Source organism: Mustela lutreola, chromosome 4 (assembly GCF_030435805.1).
Source record: "Mustela lutreola isolate mMusLut2 chromosome 4, mMusLut2.pri, whole genome shotgun sequence".
Classification (NCBI taxonomy): Eukaryota; Metazoa; Chordata; class Mammalia; order Carnivora; family Mustelidae; genus Mustela; species Mustela lutreola.
The window spans coordinates 122,139,273-122,160,818 of NC_081293.1; the positions used below are offsets into that span (position 1 = coordinate 122,139,273).

Sequence of the window (21,546 nt, forward strand, 5' to 3'; positions counted from 1 at the left end):
AAAACAACACACATTTCTATTCCAGTCTTCTATTTTGAAATTTTTTCTGATTCCAAAGAATAAAAATATTTTTTCTTTTTTTGTGAGGTATACCTGTTTCACATAATTCTTATAAAATATTTTAATGCTATATCCTGTTAGGATGGTTTATTTTAATTTTTTAGAAGAGATGTTTTTTTTTAATTTATTTGAGAGCAAGAGAGAGAACAAAAGTGGGGTAAGGGCAGAGAGGGAGAAGCAGACTCCTCACTGAATAGGGAGTCTCAGATACCAATGCCCAATGCCAATGCAGAGCCTGATGCAGTACCCTCGGATCATGACCTGAATGGAAGGCAGACACTTAACCAACTGAGACACCCACGTACCCCCGGAATGGCTTATTAAACTATCATAAAAGATAAACAGCTTTTCTATTTCCAGTGGGTTTATATAACCAAAATTAAAATGCACTAATGACCATCTAGACCTTCTCTTAGTGAGGGCAGATATGCTACATTTTATTCTTCACTCTTTCCTTGCTTACATCCTCATCCTGTTTATAAAGGCATTTAAATTTTTGGTTAGATAACTTTTTCACTACTGATGAAGCTACAGTCCACTGCTCATTTTCTCTAAATATGAAAAACAAACAACTTAATTTTTTTTATTATGGAAAGTGTCATACATATTAAAAAGTAATGCAAGTCTATAATAAAACCCAGTGTGGTCAACCATCCAACTCCAACCATTACCAAATCATATTCAGTTTTTTTCATCTATTCCTTCACCATTCTCCATACAACTAATTTTGAAAGTAATTGCAGATAAGATATTGTTTCATCTGTAAATATTTTAGTATGTATCTCTAAAAAAATCCTTAATTTTTATTAAAACATTAACATCAAACTGGTAATCATAGCCAAAAAACAACTGTAAATCTCTAATGTCACCAAATGTTCAGTTAGAGAAATAAAGCTTTTGGTTAAGCAGCAAACAACAGAGTGATCAGTCAGGAACACAAAGGCTCTGTGCCAGGCTTTGTCTGCCATTAGCTTAGACCTTCGAAACACTGCCAAAGAAGTCATTTCTCGCTCTAGCTTTGCATATACATGTATTTAAATCCCTTTGAGGTACTGAAGACTTATTTGAAAACAGCATGAATTGTTTCAAAACATTTAATTTACTATGCGATCATGCTACCCAAGGATACATGGAAAATATATTCAGTATTAAATGATGCAGGGGAATATAATGAGGGAAAATATTTTTATTTTTGTATTAGGTAAATATCAAAAGAAAAAGGGGCATGCTGGTAAACATATTGCTCAAAACAATGATTCTTGTTTCTCATTTTGTAAAATCTATATACAGAGGAAACTGAATTTAGTTTTCAGGCTAAAATATTTATAATGAGATATCAAAAGCTCTTATTTCTGTCTTTCTTATATTTTAAAACTTTTTTCCTAATAAAAGAAAACAAGTTAAAATAATGAGTTGCAAAAGAAAAGTAAGAAGAGGAGGACTAACACAGTATAAAATCAATAATACAGTTAAAAGATAGATACATTGATAAAGAGTTCTGATGATTTAGTAAGATTTCTGTTGTTTGTCCTAAAAAAAATGGCATTGCTGGAAAGTACTACGTTGTTTTGCTTTATGAGCTGGAGGGAACTGGAACAGTTTGCAGAAGTAATTATTCCATAGAGTTATTCCATTGTACTTATTCCAACTCATGGAGCCCATGGATTTTAAGATTCACCCCTGGAATTTTCATCAGTGCTTAAAATACAGTGTGCATGCAATAAAACTATGGAAGTTTAAATTATCTGTCTTTGGTAGGAGAAAAATTACCCAATCTTAAAAGGAAAACAACATTAGACTCCTAATCGATTCATTCTCTATAAAAATAAAGAGAGGAAAATTGCTCAAAGCAAAACCTGTTCCACATCTTCATGCTCCAGGTCTAAAATATGCAAAGAACAAGAACAAGTAAACTGAAAACATATCTATTTTTGTCCTTTGTTATATCAGTCCTTGAAGGAAAAAAAAACCCTCCAGCATAATATATACCATGATAGATAACTCACCTACATATGTTCATATATATGTATATATATACACATGTATATACACACATATATGACATGTATATTTATGAATATTTTCTGTTGGTGTACAGTGTCTAAAACACAAGGAATATACTTGAATAAAAATACAGGTACTACTCAAAAAGTCATTAACGTTGACAGAATTTATATTGTGTCTCAAAGTTCTAAACAAAAAATTTAAATTTATAACATAAACATTCCATTATCTTTCAAAAGCATCAAGATCATGAAACACAAAGATTGTGAAACTATCACACCAGACACAAGGAGGGTTGACAACTAAATGCAATATGAGATCTGGATTGGATCCTGGACCAGGAAAAAAGAAAAGAATTTCGTGGGTAATTGGGGAAACTAAAACTCTAGATAAGGCTTGTAGATGTGCATGTGTGTATTTTAAAGGTTTTACTTTTAAGTAATCTCTACACCCAACCTGGGGCTTGAACCTACAACCCTGAGGTCAGGAGTTGCATGCTCTACTGATTGAGAGGCACCCCAAGGCTTACAGATGTTTTAATAGTACCATATTCATTAACGTTCACTTCCCTGTTTTGATCATCTTATTGTTATTAGATAGATGTTAACACTAGGGAAACTGAGTCAAGGATGGGCAGAAGAACCGACTGGGGAATCCAGAATTTTCTGGGTATCTAACATTTTTTCAAAATAAAAAGCTTTAGAAACCTGTCAGATGCCTTGGTTCACATAAGAACACAAACAAGGAAACAGACAAAAACTCAGCATAATTGATAATATTCAAATTGACAAGGTTATAGGGCGGTTTATTCCTTAGAAGAATCAGAGATCTCTACTTCCTGTGTGAGGAGGTTTTATAGTTCTAAAACCAGCGGCTATATTGTTCAGAACAATAATTATGGAGTATTATAATGCCATGTATGTATTAAAAGTGCAATTAAAGAAAAAATGACCTAAAAGTGTACCACTTAGTAATCTGTCATATTAATGACTATGCCCTTAAAGTCTTTTATTTTCAAAAGTATAGTCTAATTATTTTTTGAAATTCTCCAAAACACAATTTTTGATATAGAAGTAGTATTTTCTAAAATTTGATAAGTCATCTAAAGTGAAATTCAATATATATCCCAATCTGACAATAAAATAAAAAGTATATTATTTGACTTCCTTTACCTGAAACTGTGTGATCCTTCGAGTCTCTTGTTATTTTTATCCTCGCATGAGGAAAGATATAGTGCACAGTCTTCCCGTTCATCTGCATAATCTAAGATACACATATCATAAGGTGAACAATCAATGTTCAAAGACACTTTAAATGCAGCATACAGATTTACATTTGCTTTTTTAAAGTGTATTGATTCAATCAATAAACAAAAAATATTACCAGCTTCTCAAATCATCACAATTTAAGCATTTTACACTATATAATATTATTGATTTCTGAGGTCCTCGTGATCTTCACATTTATAACTAATTACTCTTGCAAACTGATTTTCTGTGTTTGGGAAATTGATAGGCACACTTAACAGGTTCTAAAGAATGTCTGTACCTATAGTAGTACATAGACGACAGTGGCAGACAATGTATGTGAAAATGTGTGTGTCTCTGTTCTTGCTCTGAGCAGCCTAGAAATGGAACGCTATTTCTAATTTCCAGCAATTAAGTGATGCTAGAGGAGAAAAGGCAGGAAAAAAAAATCCTCATACTATACATCTTTATCACTCTAATAGGACTGCTTTATATTTGTGTTGCTTTGATTTTATTGTGGAGCTGTGCTTTTGCTATGCGTATCTACCAGAAGTGTCAATGTACATTGGATGCTGAGACTAGTTCTACATAAAGAAAGCCTTTGTTCATTCTAATTCTTTCTGAGGCCTCCCTTTTATTCAAAGCTGTGTTACTAGCTGGAGTTATTTCTCATTTACTGTTGACATTCCTTTGGGTAGAAGAACCAACCCTGAAAGCTATTGTAAGCCTGTGATCCAAATTCTCATTATTGAGACTTGAATATGAGACTACTAGAGATTGCATTATCTCTGTTTCCCCGTGGCAAAATGAGACTTCTGAAACAAAAATAAGTCAGTGAATGCAAACTTGTGTTTTGCATTTTATGATACTTTGCTTTTACATGAGATCTGTGAAATAATAGGAGATAAAAATAGTGAAATATTTAGTCATATCTACATTAAGAGAATTTTATTAGAAAATTAGAAAAACTTAGAAATAAGTTAGAAAAACTTGACAATAATTACAAACAAAATAAAGTTTAGTCAAGAGACATGCAATATTACCTATTTCAGAATGTGTTTAAGAAGTGTATGAGAGTGCTAAACCAAAAGATTAAATAGAAGTTAGAACCCAAGAGATGTTGATTTGTGATTTCTTGAATACTCGTGTGGTTTTAGTGTGTAAATCCACCCATAAGACTGTTAGAATTCTACATATTTAAAGTAAAATATGTATTGAGAAATGCAAGCTTAAATTATGGCCTATAGCTTTTCTTCTCTTCAGGAAAGAATAAGCATAATGAGGTTTCTGATGAACAGAAAACACTCCCCAAACAACAGCAGAATCCTGTTGAGTCCAGGGATATTATCTGAACTCAAAGTAGAACTAAAATGTTATTTGCAAGATTGTGAGTAAATTATAGGCGATCTAATCAGTTCATCTAGATAATTTGTACCACTACAACTATGTAAGCCACCAAAAACCTTACTTATTTATATTCATGGCAAGAGGAGTGTATACATTTTTCCTTGATTCTCCCTGTCTTGTTTCCTCTGTGTCCGTATCTGTCTACCTCTGTCTTTCTTCTTCCCTCTCACTTTCTCTCCTCTTACTTTCCCTCCCTTCATCTTTTCTCCATTTCCCTTCTTCCACTTTTATTCCTCCCTCCTCTCATCTGCATTTAAAGATCTCAATTTTTTTTTTAACTGAAATTTAAACCATGTTCAGTGAAAATACTACAACTATTCGATATAACTGAACTTTCCTTTGGTACTGTAGATAACTAATCAAAATTGGTATTATTTCATTTTGAGTATCTTTAACTTCATGTTTTATTTGACAACAATCTTTAAAAGTCACTTTTTTCCCACTTGGTCAACAATAAAGAAAATGCATTTTCATTATTGCTATTCTTTCTAATTCTCTAGACTAGGCAGAAGGTGATGTAAGCTCAAGTGTATCTGTTGCCCAGTCTAGGATAGCCATAAGATTTTCCAAGTTTTGCAGCAGAGTTTTATCAGCTACCCATTATCACCTTCTAATTTGTACGTATGATGTTAGCAGATGGGATGTTAGCATCTTTCTTTCCATACAATGTTGCTTTCAGAACATCTCACAGCACCTCCTGTAATGTCTATAGCTAGCATCACAAGCTCACTTAATAAATCAAAAGCATTAAGCTGCCACAACTATGATCAAAGTGACCAAAAATCTGTAGAAAGCAGTGGTATCTGTCTTCCATGTATGAACTGGTTGGATTTTAGCTTTTTTCTAAGCTTTGCAGGTGAGGGTTCAAAGAATTCTCCAGCAGATGGAGTTTCAGGGTCAGTGTTGCTTCTGCCAAGTAAGAGGAGGAAGGATGGCAGGACTAATGTCAAGTAGTGCCCACACCTATTTCTCCACCGTGTGGTCTGATATTACTGTCTTTTGGTGATTCTGCACCAAAGAGCTATCAACTTTATGTCTGCCACCAAAAGGAGTCTTCTCTACAAATATTTTCATGAATAATTGAGCCATCATACTTATGAAATAATAACACTTGTGTTAACATACCTTCGATTCAAATGGACATTCATCCTTTTCCCTCTCCTAAACACCATGCATGCTAGAGGCAGAGGAGGGAGTGTCCTTCCTATGTCCCACATATTGTTCTAAGTACTGTATAGGACTATGGTGGATGGAGTAGGGAGCCCCTGCTCTCTCGTTGCTCATAGCCTTTGACATAATGTATGCAATATTATTGGAGCACAAAGGAAGAACACTTGCCCCGCTGTGTGGGAGGTGGTGGTGATAGGATGAGAGACTTTCTTGTAAGATGAGGCACGCAGATGGAGTCTTAAATGATGAGTAGAGTAGCCGAGATGAGAGCAGAAAGAGTGTTCAGGGAAAGGGAACAAGACATTGAAAGGTTCAGAACAGAGAGGAAGAATGGCTCTCTCAATGGAGCTCAATTACATCAATATTACAGTTGCATGAAGATTGCAATAGGCAAGGGCTCTAGTTCAGGATGTGGAGGCATTTGGTACTAGTCAAGAAGTGTTCACCTTTATAATTACCCTGTAAAGGCTATTAGCCCTATTTATAAATGAAGTGAAAAAAGCAAATCTGTTTCCTTTCAAATAGATTCATAATATATTCAAATGATAATATGATTTTGAGTCTAATAAAAATTCAGAAAACATTTTCTGTTTCTCATATATTTTTATATGTTATTTTTAAGCAGATAAGTTCATGTTTGCATTAATCAATTTGGTTTTATTACTTTTCCCTCCAGGGCACTTTATGAGTATAAATTCTTGTTATGTGTAAGCTTCCAAATAAAAGAATCTGGGTTTATTAGAACCAAGGGCTTGATATTACCTTTTTATGACTGGACATGAAACAAGTGAATAAAATGAGAACGCCATTTTGCTATTCTCTCTAGACCAAAACACAGTTATGATGAACTAATGACAAAAACAGTACCTGAAGATAAATATTAATGCAAAACCCCATGAATTTTGAGTTTTATGTAATCAAAATGTATGTCATCTTCTATGTAGCTTGTTTAGAAAAAACTATATGTAGAAAACAAAGAAATTATTGTCACAAATTTAGCATTATTTGTTACTTTTCTTTTTTTTAAAGATTTTATTTATTTACTTGATAGACAGAGATTACAAGCAGTCAGAGAGGCAGGCAGGGAGAGAGTAGGAAGCAGGCTCCCCACTGAGCAGAGAGCCTGATGCGGGGCTTGTTTCCAGGACCCTGAGACCATGACCTGAACCGAAAGCAGAGGCTTTAACCCACTGAGCCACCCAGGCGCCCCTATATTTGTTAGTTTTTTAAAGGAGGTTGAGGATTACCATCTGGAAGGGGCACACAGTGGTATCTGAGGCAAGCATATTCCCTTTCTTGGTCTGTGTGTTGGTTATATGGTTGTTCACTTTATAACTAGCTTATAATTCTGCCTATTTGCTGTTTTGGTAACTGCATGAATAGGTTTTTTTTTTTTCCTCTATGTTAGTTATCAAAGTAAAAAAATGTAAAAACCTTATAAATGTAAAAAATAACTTTTAATAAGTCACACATTACTTTATCACATTTATTTATAAATAATTCTACTAAGGATCCTCAGATTTTCTACTTTATTAAAAATAGCAGGAAATTCATGGAATGATTCTTAAATATATTCCACTTAATTTTGGCATTATATTGGTCTATATTTTGTTTAAATACAATGATTATATCCTCAGCAGATTAAAATCATAAAGCTGCAGATGTTAATAACAGAAAACTAGAATCAAAAAGTGCCATTAAGGTTGTTAATGTTTCATCTACATATAGAAGAATTCCAGAAAACATTTTTTGAAGTAGACACAGATTATGTTAAAATGTATCCTTCAAGAATACTGGTTGAATAAATTAGTTGAGCAAGACTATTCTAAATATCCATGGAAATAGTAATGTCATAAAGTAATTGAACAGGAGCGATTTTCTAGCTTTCCATTTATATATTTCATCTTATTAAGATTTCTTTAAAGGATTTGTGCTTTCATTGACTTAATATGGGTTTGTGGGGAAAAAATAAACTTCAAAGAAACAAATGAGACAGGTAAGATATAAAAAGCAAGTCAATAAAGATGGATTCTTACAGTAAAATATATTCAAGGAAGCTATTTTCAACTGACAGATTATTCTAGTAATTATAGATAAAAAGAGGTAAATTTACATTTTATAAACATGTTCAGGATGATTTTATTAATTTTTTGTGCTCATCAGGCTGATCTAATTGATGAGCCTGAACTACAGATATAAATACAATTTTAATAATAAGGTAGTCTAAGAAAGGTCTAATTCAATTGTCTGATACATTTAAATGAAGAACAAAGAAATGAAAGAATATGGACATGTATATAGAGGTAAACCCAGCCCTAAACAAAATTTTTTTTCAAAAAATATTTCATTATTTATTTATTTTCATCATAAGTGCATTCCTTAATCTCCATCACCTATTTGACCCATCCGCCCCATGTTTACCAGAGGGGAGATGGGTGGCAGATGGGTCTAAACTATAATCTTATTAAAAGATATCAAAAACTGAAAAGAATATTTATAACATATAGAAAATAATTCTAGTATTTCTAGAAAATATGATAGCATGTATAAAACTACTATAGAACAAAATTTTGAGATAAAGAAATTCTTTTTTTTTTTAAAGATTTATTTATTAATTAAAGAGAGAAAGAGACAGAGCAGCGGAGGGGCAGAGGGAGAGGAAGAATCCTAGAGCAGACTCCTCACTGAGACTGGAATCTGGCATGGGGGTCCATCCCAGGTCCCTGAGGTCATGACCTGAGCCAAAGTCAAGAGCTGGTCCCTTGGTTGACTGAGCCACCCAGGTGCTCCCAAGATACTCTATTTAAAATCTTGAAATTTGTCCATGAAAACTGAAATTCCTTTGGAAAGAAATCAAATTTGAGTATAGATACTGTCTTTTCAATGGCACTTACATGTGATGAAAGTCATCTCTTTTACACTTGAATGTGACAAACACGGAAGTAAATCACAGTAAGTTCATATGGTTTACTTTTGATTTTCAAAAGCGAGTTGTCTTATATATCAGAGAATCAGTAATAAGACAGGATTATTTAGGAATTAATGTATAAGAAATAACTCTCTCTTCTATGGGTACTTTAAAGTTTATGGATACACAGCCTGATGTCTTCTTTTTTTTTTTTTTTAAATCTTTTTTTTTTTTAAAGATTTTATTTATTTATTTGACAGAGAGAGATCACAGTAGACAGAGACGCAGGCAGAGAGAGAGAGAGGGAAGCAGGCTCCCTGCTGAGCAGAGAGACCGATGTGGGACTCGATCCCAGGACCCTGAGACCACGACCTGAGCTGAAGGCAGTGGCTTAACCCACTGAGCCACCCAGGCGCCCCCACAGCCTGATGTCTTAGGGCAACTGATTTAGGACACTGGGCTTACCAGAGGAATCTTCCTCAATTTATCTAACTTTGATCTTCTATGTGTCTTTCAAGATTCACCCAAACACCACTTCATTTGCTCTAAAGTAAATATGACCATGAATTTTGACATCACATTTATCTAACTGTGAAATTTATCTCTAAGTTTTAGTTTCACCTTTGAATAGATATTAATTAGGGCACCCTGGGTAGCTCAGTCAGTTGAGCATCTGACTTGATTTCAGCTCAGGTCATGATCTCAGGGTTGTGAGATTGAGCCTTGCATGAGGCTCCGTGGAATAGCTGGAAGTCTGCTTGAGATTATCTCTCTCCCTCTTCCCCTCCTTCACCCTCCCCAACCCCTCCAGGCTCTCTCTCTCACACACACACACACACACTCTCTCTCTCTCTCTCTCAATTAAGTAAATCTTTAAAAAAAATAGATATTAATAGTACCTAGTTTGAATTTTTTTTTTTTTAGATTTTATTTATTTATTTGACAGAAATCACAAGTAGGCAGAGAGGCAGGCAGAGAGAGAGCCTCGTTTGAGTTTTTATGATGATAAAAATCTAAAGATATATATGTAAAATATAATAGACTCTAAATATAAGTTCCCCTCTTTCCCAAAGTAAAGCCTTCCCTGTCCCCAGCTGACTTGGTTTGGTCACCCCTTACTTGCTATTTCTTAACACCCAAACATGCTGTTATTGGAAAGCACTAAAATTACCCTTATCTATTTCACCCAACATTCTGTAAGGTCTTTAGGAGCTACATGAATCAATTGGGATAAATTGGAGGGTGAGATGAATCATGAGAGACTGTGAACTCTGAGAAACAAACTGGGGGTTGTGGAGGGGAGGGGGATGGAGAGTGGGGTGAGCCTGGTGTGGGTATTAAGGAGGGCATGTATTGCATAGAGCTGAGTGTGGTGCATAAACAAAGAATCTTGGAACACTGAAAAAATAAAATTTAAAAAAAGGGGATCTACATGTATTGTCCCTGCATAATAGTGTTGGCTATGTTGTACAAACTTAACTATCTTTTATGGAAGAAAGAATCACTTAAATTGCCCAGCAGAAGCACCACAGCTATACTGCAATGTTGATATCCAGGCATGATTAAGTAAGGTACTTAGTATTTTAAGTTACTGAAAAATAATTTTTTTATGAACTCGAATGATAAAAGTCCCATGCATTTTAGGATTACTGAGACCAATCTAGGATGACTGTTTGATTGACCAATTGACTGATTAATGAACTGACTGGATGATAAATGGATTTTTTTGTGGCAGTGGGGGGTAAAACTAAAAGAGATTTCTCAATATAGCACTTACTTGCTCTTGATGTTGACTAACTGGTCTAGAGTGGACCAATCTTTCTGGCAGTTTGCGATCCAGACCATGTCCATTTTCCAAACGAGACTCCCTGGGTTTGTCAAACCAATCTGTTTCTTCACGACGCAGATGATAGGCTTTGGAGACCAAGGAAATATCAAACATTGCAACCAAAACTAATACAGATGACAGAGGACAGCAGATGTTCTGAAGTACCAACATGCTCCAGGCTTGTTAACCATTCATGCATTTCAAATATAACTCCTAAGATGATGAAAAAAATCATTTCCAATACGATGATGAAAATGTTGTACCATGGAATAACTTAGAAAAAAATAATGTACACACCTGTTCAACTTCTCAGAGAAAAATAAAACAAAATTAAATTTTAAATGAGAAGAGATTTAGATAGTGAATCTAAGAAGTGAATAGAGGAACAAGTCAATATTCCTCAGAAGTCATTCAACTCAACCTCAACCCTTCAGTTCCTACCTCCTCTCTCCCCACTACTTACAACTTACCACTTTGGTATGGAACATTCTGTCACTTTCCCGTTGAACTATAAATCACTACTAAAATGCAACTGCTGGCTTTAAACATCAAGTGAGTATTTTTGAAAACATGACATTTCTATGACATTTGATAAATAAATGAAAACACTTATTTCTAAGAGGATCCCAGGTATTATTGCAAGGAACATATGAGCCATACTACCTGGAAGCCTACAATTAAATGATATTTAGAGTATTTTATTAAAAATTAAGCAATTATTTTCTGTGTGGCCATGGATTCAGGAATTAGGTTGAAGAGTTGACTGACTGCTTTTTATATTTATAAAATGCATATAAAATTTATAAGATGACAAAACTTGGTATCTTAAAATATTTTTGAAAATGTAACCATATTTAAGTACATAATTATTTTAAGTGATTCATCCCATTCAGTTTTTTATTTCCAACATTTTTTAAAGCTATTAAGTGACCCCCAAATCCCACTTTACTTGATATATAGAATTTGGCTTCATATTCAGCTTTATTCTTTGCAAAACAATACCTGATTTGTAAAAAGCATCTCTGAAATACACTGCTGCTTTCCAAAGGGTAGCTGGAGCAGTCCTCCAGTTCCTATCCTGAAGATTTGTTGATGGTGCTATCAACTTAGGTCTCCTTGAAATTCTAGCATCTACAACACCATACCTTTGAGTTCTCCTAACTCATCATAGTTTTCTTTTTCTGTCTATACCCTTGATTGTCTTTTCTTCCAAAACTTCCTAACATATTTTTCCCCAGGAAAGTTCCATTATATCTTTGCTGGTAGGACTAACAAACCCATAGCATATATACCACTACTCACCTCCATAACTCCTGCGATCTTGGTCCTTTGGTCATCTCCTGTGACTAACCACAGCATTTTTTCCCCAGTAAATATGATGATAGATGATATGTCATAATTTAGTCATTCTTTGATTTGAGGAAATGCAATGTTACATACCTGTTTTGTGGTCATATGTGCTCTTATCTGATCTCTAATAGGAGATTATAAGCTGCTTGAGAATAAGGCTCAGATCTTCTTTTTTCCCCCCTCCCTCAACACTAAAAACAATGTCTTGCAATGCCATAAGATTCAATAAATGTTTGGGAGATGAATGAAACAGAAAAATTAATCATCAACTAGAGAAAGAAGTTAAACACCCTAACTAAGATATATGTATTAAAAAATAAATATTAATCTATCCCTTAAACTTTAATATTTATATAATCTTGACCCACAATCTCCTTGACAATATATTATGGTTTTTCATAGCTTGAATTTGACACTAAAAACTAAACTTATATGAGAAAATATTTAATGTAATAGATACCTGGTAAGTAAATTCCAAATAAATCTATAATGTAAACATTGATCTCTTAAAAACTTACTAGACTATTCCCAACCATAGTAATACCATCTTATTTTACTTCTTATATATTCTTATTATTTGTTTCTCATGAAAAAATAATCTGTACTGATTTTAATAAATGCCTACCTTAGATTATATAGTATGTGTTTTCACTTGAATATAAAACTTTGCAAATTACATTTGAAACACAAGCCTTCACATTATGTTTTCTTGGGTATGTCCATACTAATAAAGCAGAATCCGAATCCGGCCCAAATTTCTTCAATTTGTTCCTGATTATATACTTTGCCTATTATTTCTTACAAAAACTCAATATGTAACTAAGTTAGGATGTCTGTCATGTTTTGCATAAAAGTTTATAGATCAGTCAAGTGCAACCAGAGTGAATGAATCTACTTTTACATTGTATTCTGTCTTCATAACTTACAGTAAGTTGGACATAAATACTAGTTGTTTATAACTGCAACTCTCTGATCTGCCATGGTAGATCTGTACTTTAAAAATTAAATTTTAGTATATGTGCTGCCAAAGCAAGCACTAAAAATTAAATTTTATAAAAATTTCCAAAGCAACTTAAATAATTGCCTGAGGATTAACACCTCCTTGTTTTAAACTGATGATATTTTCTTGAAATCTTAAATGTAAAATAAAAAGTAAGCTATTTTCAGGTGTAGCATTATCTAAATTTATAGGAATAGTACAATTCTATTCACTATCAAGTATTCGTTGAAAACTTTTTTCAAAGAGATATATTGATTTTTTTTTTTTTGGCTTAGAGTATACTTAGAAAGAATGTTTTCAACAAAATATTTGTGTTTGTATAAGTAAATATAACTTGACTGTTTTTAGCTTAGCTTTCCTCCAAATCTGCTCCAAAAAAGGATTTCCTACTCTGTACTAAACCAACCATACATGCACATCAAATTGTGGACTTCAAGCTGATGGTCATAAATACTAAGCAATGTAAATTATGCTTATCTAGACTTTACCTCAAGTAAGCTATTTCAAAATTAACTAAAGTCATATAGAAGATATCTGAAAGATATTCTAAGCATCTATTAAATTAGAGTTTAATTGAATTTGGAGAAAGCACACAACAATTTGAATGCAGTTAAATTTGCTTTTGTCTACTCAATACTAAATGGCCTATTGGTATGTTACACTTCTCAGAGTGATCTTCCTATCAGTGAATTAGATATAGCATATATTTGGTAAAAATTTATTTAAAAATTTCTTTGTATATCATGAGTTTACAAATGAGTTATGTAATTAGGAAAAGTATTTTCTACTTTTTCCCTTAATTACCCAAGGAATCCCAAGATTTCATAAGAAAAGTAGGTCTCTGCTTTACCATAAGCAAGGAATATGTTCCAGTGATTTAAAAGCAAAAAAAAAAGTAACATTTTAAATCATACAACTTCTAAGAATAATCACTACAATTCACACACATAATATTACATATGTAATTTAATTTTTTATAAAAGTTGTCCTTTGTCTAATTCTTATCCGCATGTTTTTTATGACTAAATTTCTTGTCTGGTTAATTTTTAAATATGTTTTAGTTTAATTGTGTAATTTTATCTAAATTTCACTTTAATTATTTATTTCTTTGGTATCATCTTTACATGTTTTATAATTTTGTATGCTGCATGACATCTCATCATCTATTTTATGAAAACATTACTTTTCAAACAGTCTTTGACAATTAGGAATATACATCATCCAAACATATTGAGAAAAAGGCATCTGGTTAATTTTATATGGTTGTATGTAAATAAATACATTTTGGAATATCTAGAAAAATCTAAATGTCTGGTACCATGTTGATAAATATCCATGAAGAATAAGTAAATTTGTCAAATTTTCTCAAATATATGCTCTATGCGCACACATAGCCTTAGGTGTTCAGTTATACCATAAACCTGTTAAAGTTTTTGTTTTATCTTATTTTACCAATATGATTATTGAAGAATCTTCTGATTCCTCTGTAGCAATCGTTTTATATGTATAAAATGTGTGTAAAATGTGGATTGTAAAAAAAGTAAAGAAAGAAACTGTTTCCACATAATATCATAATTCTTGTTTAACCAGAAAGATTCAAATAATTGACTAAGAAAAAAATATACAAATAGAGTGTTTTGTTAATTGAATAATTATCAATAAAAATGGTCAATCCAATAGTCTGTAGAGAAGAAAATAAATCAGACAGGAAATAATCTGTTGGGATTTCTCTAAGAAATCTGTCCACTTTCAGATTCAGTGACTTATTTTAATCCTATACAAATCTAGGTCTGAACTTCTAAATTCGTATTAGTGTCTACATATAGAAGTAGAAGAAAAATACTTTTCATGAACACATATTTTCCTGTGAGTCCTCAGGGAAAATGTCACATTTAAAAGGGAGGGTGGTCATGTTAGTTTAGTTCTCTGCAGTCTTCCAAGGAATGAAATAATATTTTAATTCAATAAGAAATATTTTATTTCCAAGACTCAAACCACATCTATGTTCAAATATAAACCATCAGGGGAGGGAAAAAAAGAGGACCAAAAGCCATGAGTCCTCCAGGCATGGAGGACTCATACCTTATTGCTCCCCCTTGTCTTCACAATTATATTTAAAGTAGATAATTTTCTAAAATCCTATCGTTCTATATGATTAAACCACAACAAATTGTCATAAACCAGTTTTTGGTTAAGGGATATACTTGCCTTAAATCATTTATTCAAAGAAAAACTAGCAAAACAATTTAGGGTAAAAAAAAATTGGATGATGCCAAAAGCAAAGCCAAGGAAAAGCCTAAATGGATACACTAACCAGGAGGGCTTCAGTTTGCTAAACTCACAAAAGTAGTAGGCAAATTTTTTATTCTAAATCTGAAGAATGTTTCCCATATACTCATATGATTATTTTTTCCTCAATAGTATATTTAGCGCTAAGCTATCTCATACATAATGCAAAATGCACAAACTTGTCAATTACGGTATTCATAATGAGAGAAATAAAAATATTAATGCTTTATTTAAGGAGACTTATAAAATTCTACATTACACTAATATCAGGGATTTAGCCAAAGATTCTCAAAAAAAGAACATTTTCTGAATTAATGAACAATGATATCACAAAAATAACATAAATAGTTTTCTATTACAAAGTCTAGCGGAATAGTACTGAATGGCTCTAAATATAAATAATTTCACAAACTGAAAGAAACTGACCAATATATTTAGAAATGCATTTTTTTTTAAAATAAAAGAAACATACAATGAAAAACTTTCCAACTATGGATTTAAAGGATGACCATATTTTATTGACACAATTACTTGATAATGGTTTTAGAAAAGTGGACACCAAACAAATCAAGCAAACAATCAAGAAACAACAATAAAAGAATAAACTAAAAAGAAATAAAGAAAAGCATGCTAGGAGATCTATACACAATATCAAATTTCCGTTTACAAGAAATAAAATTGAAGTAAACATGCAAAAGACGCACTAAGAAAAGTAGAATACATCCTTGAAGAAGGAAAATTAAACATGCAGAAAAATAAGAGTTTGAGTTTTGAGAATAACAAGGTAGTTTGAGGCCCAATTTACCTTCGCTGTCTGACATGGCATGTTGGAAGTCATCCATGATGAACGCTATGTCACGGTCATAGCCTCGAGTTCGTGATTCTTCTCTCATATGTTGCTGAACTTCAGGCAATGAGTGACTTGATCCAAATTGATCCCTGGTATCCGCAGATATTGGTGGAAGGGGTCCAGCTGCAGCCCTGGCCATTCCCATTGGCTGGCCAACAGGACTGAGTGGACTTTCTTCTTCAGAATTTTGGGCCACAATTGGTATTCTTCCTCTGCTCTGGCTAATTGGTAAACTGGTCGGCTTAGTTCTGCCAGAAGGTGATGCATGACCGAAGGAAACATCTAGAGCTTCAGCCTCTTGAGCTTTCAGTCTTAGGGAAGAGCTGGAAGAATCTCTTTTAATTGATAAGTCAAGGCCATAGACAGAAGAAGGTCTGGAAGAAGGTCTGGATCTGCTGCCACTACTGTATGGCTTATCCGCTTCATCCTGCAAAGCCGACCTTAGGGTATTTCCTAACGTGCCCAGCCCTGTGCCAAGAGATGACCCCATAAATTTCTGTTGGTCTGTAATATTTTTTCTGAGGCCAAAAGTGATGTCATCTTGAAGAAGCCTTGCTCGGGAAGAAATGCCACCAATAGATGAAGTGCTAGAAGTCATATAGCTTGAATAATCAGGCTCAAGATCTCTACTTTCTTGAATGGGTGAAAATTTTGACATTTTAGGATCAATTAGTGATTTCTTATGCTTTGATTGTTTCTGATATAGTATGGCAGCTGGTAGTTGTTTTGCTGCTTGTTTCTCAAGTGTGAGTCTGCTAATGCTGTACTTTTCAGATTTGGGAAAATGTCTATAACCCGTATCAGCATGGTAATAATGGGAAAGACCAGCAAGGTGATCTAAGCTCTCTGCTCCTCTACGGAATTCTTGTTTAATCTGATGTTTCAGAAGCTTTAACTCATAGGGATCTTCCATGGGATCTTCCTCTGCTTTGACATAACTATGCAATCTCGAGGAAGTCTGTAAAGGTGCTAGGAAATCTGTCACTTCTTGAGACCTACGTGTTTCAGTGGATCGAAGGAGACGATCTGTTTTTGACAGATCCTTTTCATGAAGGCTAAACGCAGTGCTTAATGCTGCTGTTCCTTTGGTAATCTCTCCAATATCATCAATTAGGACATAATTTCGTGGAGTATGATGGTCAATATCTGCATAGAAAGAATCTGCAGATATGCTTGATATTGGACTGCTTGCCATGCTACTTCTTTCCTCCAATCCTATTCTCAAGTCTAAGCTATTATACTTACTCCCAAGATGAGAAACAGCATAAGTATTATCAGTAGAAACAGGTGCTATCATCAGGGGTTGGTTGCGAATCACTTCATAGTTTGAAGTTATCTTGGGCTCCAAATACAATGTAGTTTGCCGTGGCTTTTGTTGTATCACCATCATCTGTGACGGTAACTGGTAAGAAGGTTGTGGGGCTGGTGTAGGTTGAGCTTGAGGTGTGAAGGACATTGTTGCCACAGCCTGAAATGTTGGTTGAGTCTGATAAGGTGAAACTTGCTGATGGTACAAAGTCTGTTGCTGAAAATGGGACTGTTGGGTGTATGGGGTAGGTGCTTGGGTAGGAAGAGCAGGGGATGAATATTGATATTGTGTATAAGGACTTGTAGGAGGAACTAGTTGAGATTCTGTTTGGGTTTGTGGTGGTATAAACTGGCTGAATTCAGTTTGGGGAGCAGTTCTTGGTCGTTCTATGCCATGCTGACTTTCTATTCGGGTTGGTCGGGAGCTGCTCACCTCACTGTCAGACATGTAATCCCGATCCTCAGCTACTCCCTGGAGGTAGGCTCGCTCTCTCTTTTCTCTCTCCTTTAATAATGCCTCCTTCCTCCTGTTAATTCCCATTTCCAGGTACCGTAACTTGGCATCAATCTCCTTTTCTTCCTCATCAAGTTCTGCTTGTTTCTTTCTCAGCTTTGCAGATTCCCTTTCTACAAGATCAAGCTCTCTGTCTATATCCTGGAGAATCTTGGCTCGTGCCATTGTGTTGGTTCTGCAGATCCTCCTCCTGGAAACTGTGCCCATTGTGCTGTATGTGGACTGAGTGCCTGTGGAGGTCTCGTCGGGGGGTGGGTTTGGCAGAGTTCTTTTAACTTTTTTCTGGGTGCCAGAGGGTGTCATGGTTTGAGAACCTTTTGTCTATAATTAAATACACAAAAAATAGAACTTTATTAAGAAGGAAAAAAAAAGATTAAAAAACTCTGTAACTTACATTTTACATTAAAATGATTTCATGTATGTTTTAGCCATGACAACATAATAAAACAAAATTTTATATATTACTTCAAGTATTAGCCACAAATACCATTAACTGAAAAATAATTTTCCCTTTCTTGGTTAAGTTGGTTATTTATTATTATAACTTCTGTAATATTAGAAGTGAATTTTGAAATCAAGCACAGAACTCATTGCTACACAGGCTTATATTTTAGTTAGACTCTTAAGAGAATGCTAGAAACTCATATTTAATCCTGTTTAGTACACATAAAACTAATATATTCCCAGAGTATTTGTGTTAGCTGTCTATAATTTAAGTTCTATTTGTTGAAGATGCACATTTACCATTGTTAAATTCAATTGTTTCCTTCTACCTTCTTATTCCCAATTCTCCCCCCAATGCCACCCAACAGTGGCTGTCATTCCTATTACAATCATGAAATATTTTGAAAGAAAACCTTTAAATACCTAATGTCTTTTTTTCAAAAAAAAAAAAAAGAAGAAGAAGAAGAAGAGCGAGAGAGAGAAATCCAACTAACTTTCTATTTAATATTTCATTATTTCCATGACCATTTGGGTCTTAAACTTCTTTTCAATTTTATTATTCTTTAGTAATTTTAGTTGTTCTTAATGTTTTAGCAACGTAAACAAGAAGCAGAGGGAACTGACTATAATAAAAACCCACTGAAATATATATTTTTTAAAAATTCGGTAAGGGATATCATTGATGAACTATCAGATATGTTAGGTTTCATTTGATTAGTCATAAACTTGCATTATAAGAATCACTGATTCTGACATTCAATTTTAGAATATCAAAAGATATGACTGATCATTTTCAATAACCTGATGTAAACAGACAGGCTTTCCTAACACACAGAAGACAGAGACCTAGACAAAATGCCAAGATGGAGGAATTCATCCCAAAAGAAAGAACAAGAAAGGGGATCACAGCCAGGGATCTAATTAAAATTAAAACAGACACAAGTAATATGCCTGATCTAGAATTTAAAACAACAATCATAAAAATACTAGCTGGACTTGTGAAAAGCACAGAAGATACCAGGGAGTCCCTTACCAGAGAGATAAAAGACCTAAAAAATAGACCAAAGTAGAAAACGCAATAGCTGAGATTCAAAACAGACTGGATTTGTAATGACCACAAGGATGGAAGAAGCAGAGGAATGAGTAAGTGATATAAAAGGTAAAGTTATGAAAAACAGTGAAGCTGAAAAAAGAGGGAAAGAAAAATATTAGACATATATATAAAATATATATATTTTGTATATATAAATATATAAATATAAATAAATAGATATATAATATATACATATATACACATATGTATAAATAGTATATATTATATATATAATATATATAAAAATATTAGAAAAATATAGACACAGGGAACTCAGTGACTTCATAAAGCATAACATTCTTATCATAGGAGGCCCAGAAGAAGAGAGGGAAAAGGGGACAGAAAGTTTTTTGAGAAAACTTCAGCTGAAAACTTCCCTAATCTGAGAAAGGAAACAGATATCCAAATTCAGGAGACACAGAGAACTCCCATTAAAATTTTAAAAAGCAGGCCAACAGCAAGACATGTAGTAGTCAAATTTGCAAAATACAGAGATACAGAAAAAAATCCTAAAAGCAGCAAGACAAAAGAAGTCCCTTACTTACAAGGGAAGACAAATAAAGTTAGCAGCAGATCTCACCACAGAAATTTGGCAGTCCAGAAGAAAGTGGCATGATATATTCAATGGGCTATGGGAAAAATATGCAGCCAAGTATACTTTATCCAACAAGGCATTCAGAATAGAAAGAGAAAAAGACAGTTTCCCAGATGAACAAAAACTAAAGGAGTTTGTGACCACTAAACCTGTCCTGTAAGAAATATTAAAGGGGATTCTCTGAGTGGAAAGAAAGATCAAATGACAAAGACTAGAAAGGAACAGAGAAAATCTCCAGAATAAAGAAAAATAATAAAATGGCACTAAATTCTTAACTATGAATACTGAGTGTAAATGGATTAAATGTTCTAATCAAAAGACACAGGGTGTCAGAATGGACAAAAAAACAAGACCTTTCTGGGGCGCCTGGGTGGCTCAGTGGTTTAAGCCTCTGCCTTCGGCTCGGGTCATGATCTCAGGGTCCTGGGATCGAGCCCCACATCAGGCTCTCTGCTCAGCAGGGAGCCTGCTTCCCCCTCTCTCTCTGCCTGCCTCTCTGTCTACTTGTGATTTCTGTCTGTCTATCAAATAAATAAATAAAAATCTTAGAAAAAAAAACAAAACAAAAAAACAAGACCCTTCTATATGCTGCCTACAAGACTCCTTTTCATCTTAAAGATACCTATAGATTGTATGTGAGAGGATGAAGAAACACTTACACTAGTGGATGCCAAAAGAAAGCCAGAGTATTAATACTTATATCAGATAATCTAGATTTTAAATTAAAGACTGTAGGGGTACTGGGGTGGCTCAGTCAGTTAAGCATGTGACTCTTGGTTTTGGCTCTCAGGGTTGTGGGGTTGTGGGGTCCAGCCCCACACCCGGCTCTGCACTCTGCATGGAATCTGCTTGTCCCTCTCCCTCCCTCTCTGCACCTCTCCCTGCCCTCTTTCTCTCCCCCTTTCAAATAAATAAATAAAATCTTAAAAAATATATATCTATATTTCTAAATATATAACAAAGAGTGTAACAAGAGAGGAAGAAGGACACTATATCACAACAAAGGAGTCTATCTAACAAGAAGATTTAACAATTATAAATGTTTATGCCCCTAACTTGGGACCACACAAATACATAAAACAATAACAAACATAAAGGAATTCATTGATAATAATACAACAATAGTAGGAGACTTTAACACCCCACTTACACCAGTGGATAGATCATCTAAGAAGGAAGTCAACATGGAAACAGTGGCTTTGAATGATACACTGGACCAGATGACCTTAACAGATATATTCAGGACATTTCATCCTAAAGCAGCAGAATATACATTCTTTTTGAATGCACATAGAACATTCTCAGAATAGATTACAATAGGGTCACAAATCAGGCCTCAACAAGTATAAAAAGAATGAGATCATACCATGCATATTTTCTAACCACAGTGCTATGAAACTTGGAGTCAAGCACAAGAAAATATTTGGAAAGACTACAAATACATGGAGGTTAAAAAACATCCTACTAAAGAATGAATGG

At 33.9% G+C, this 21,546-nt stretch overlaps 1 protein-coding gene across 5 annotated transcripts in view; it reads right to left on the bottom strand.

Moving 5' to 3' along the window:
- PCLO (piccolo presynaptic cytomatrix protein) overlaps positions 1-21,546 on the bottom strand; it is a 409,629-nt gene that overhangs the window by 128,213 nt on the left and 259,870 nt on the right. For all 5 annotated transcript variants that reach the window (XM_059170979.1, XM_059170977.1, XM_059170978.1 and 2 more), the window contains exons 7-9: positions 16,069-18,256; positions 10,574-10,710; positions 3,237-3,327 (exon numbers count right to left, since the gene is read on the bottom strand). In XM_059170979.1, coding sequence (XP_059026962.1) covers positions 3,237-3,327; positions 10,574-10,710; positions 16,069-18,256 — 2,416 coding nt within the window. The remainder of the gene's footprint in view (positions 1-3,236; positions 3,328-10,573; positions 10,711-16,068; positions 18,257-21,546) is intronic.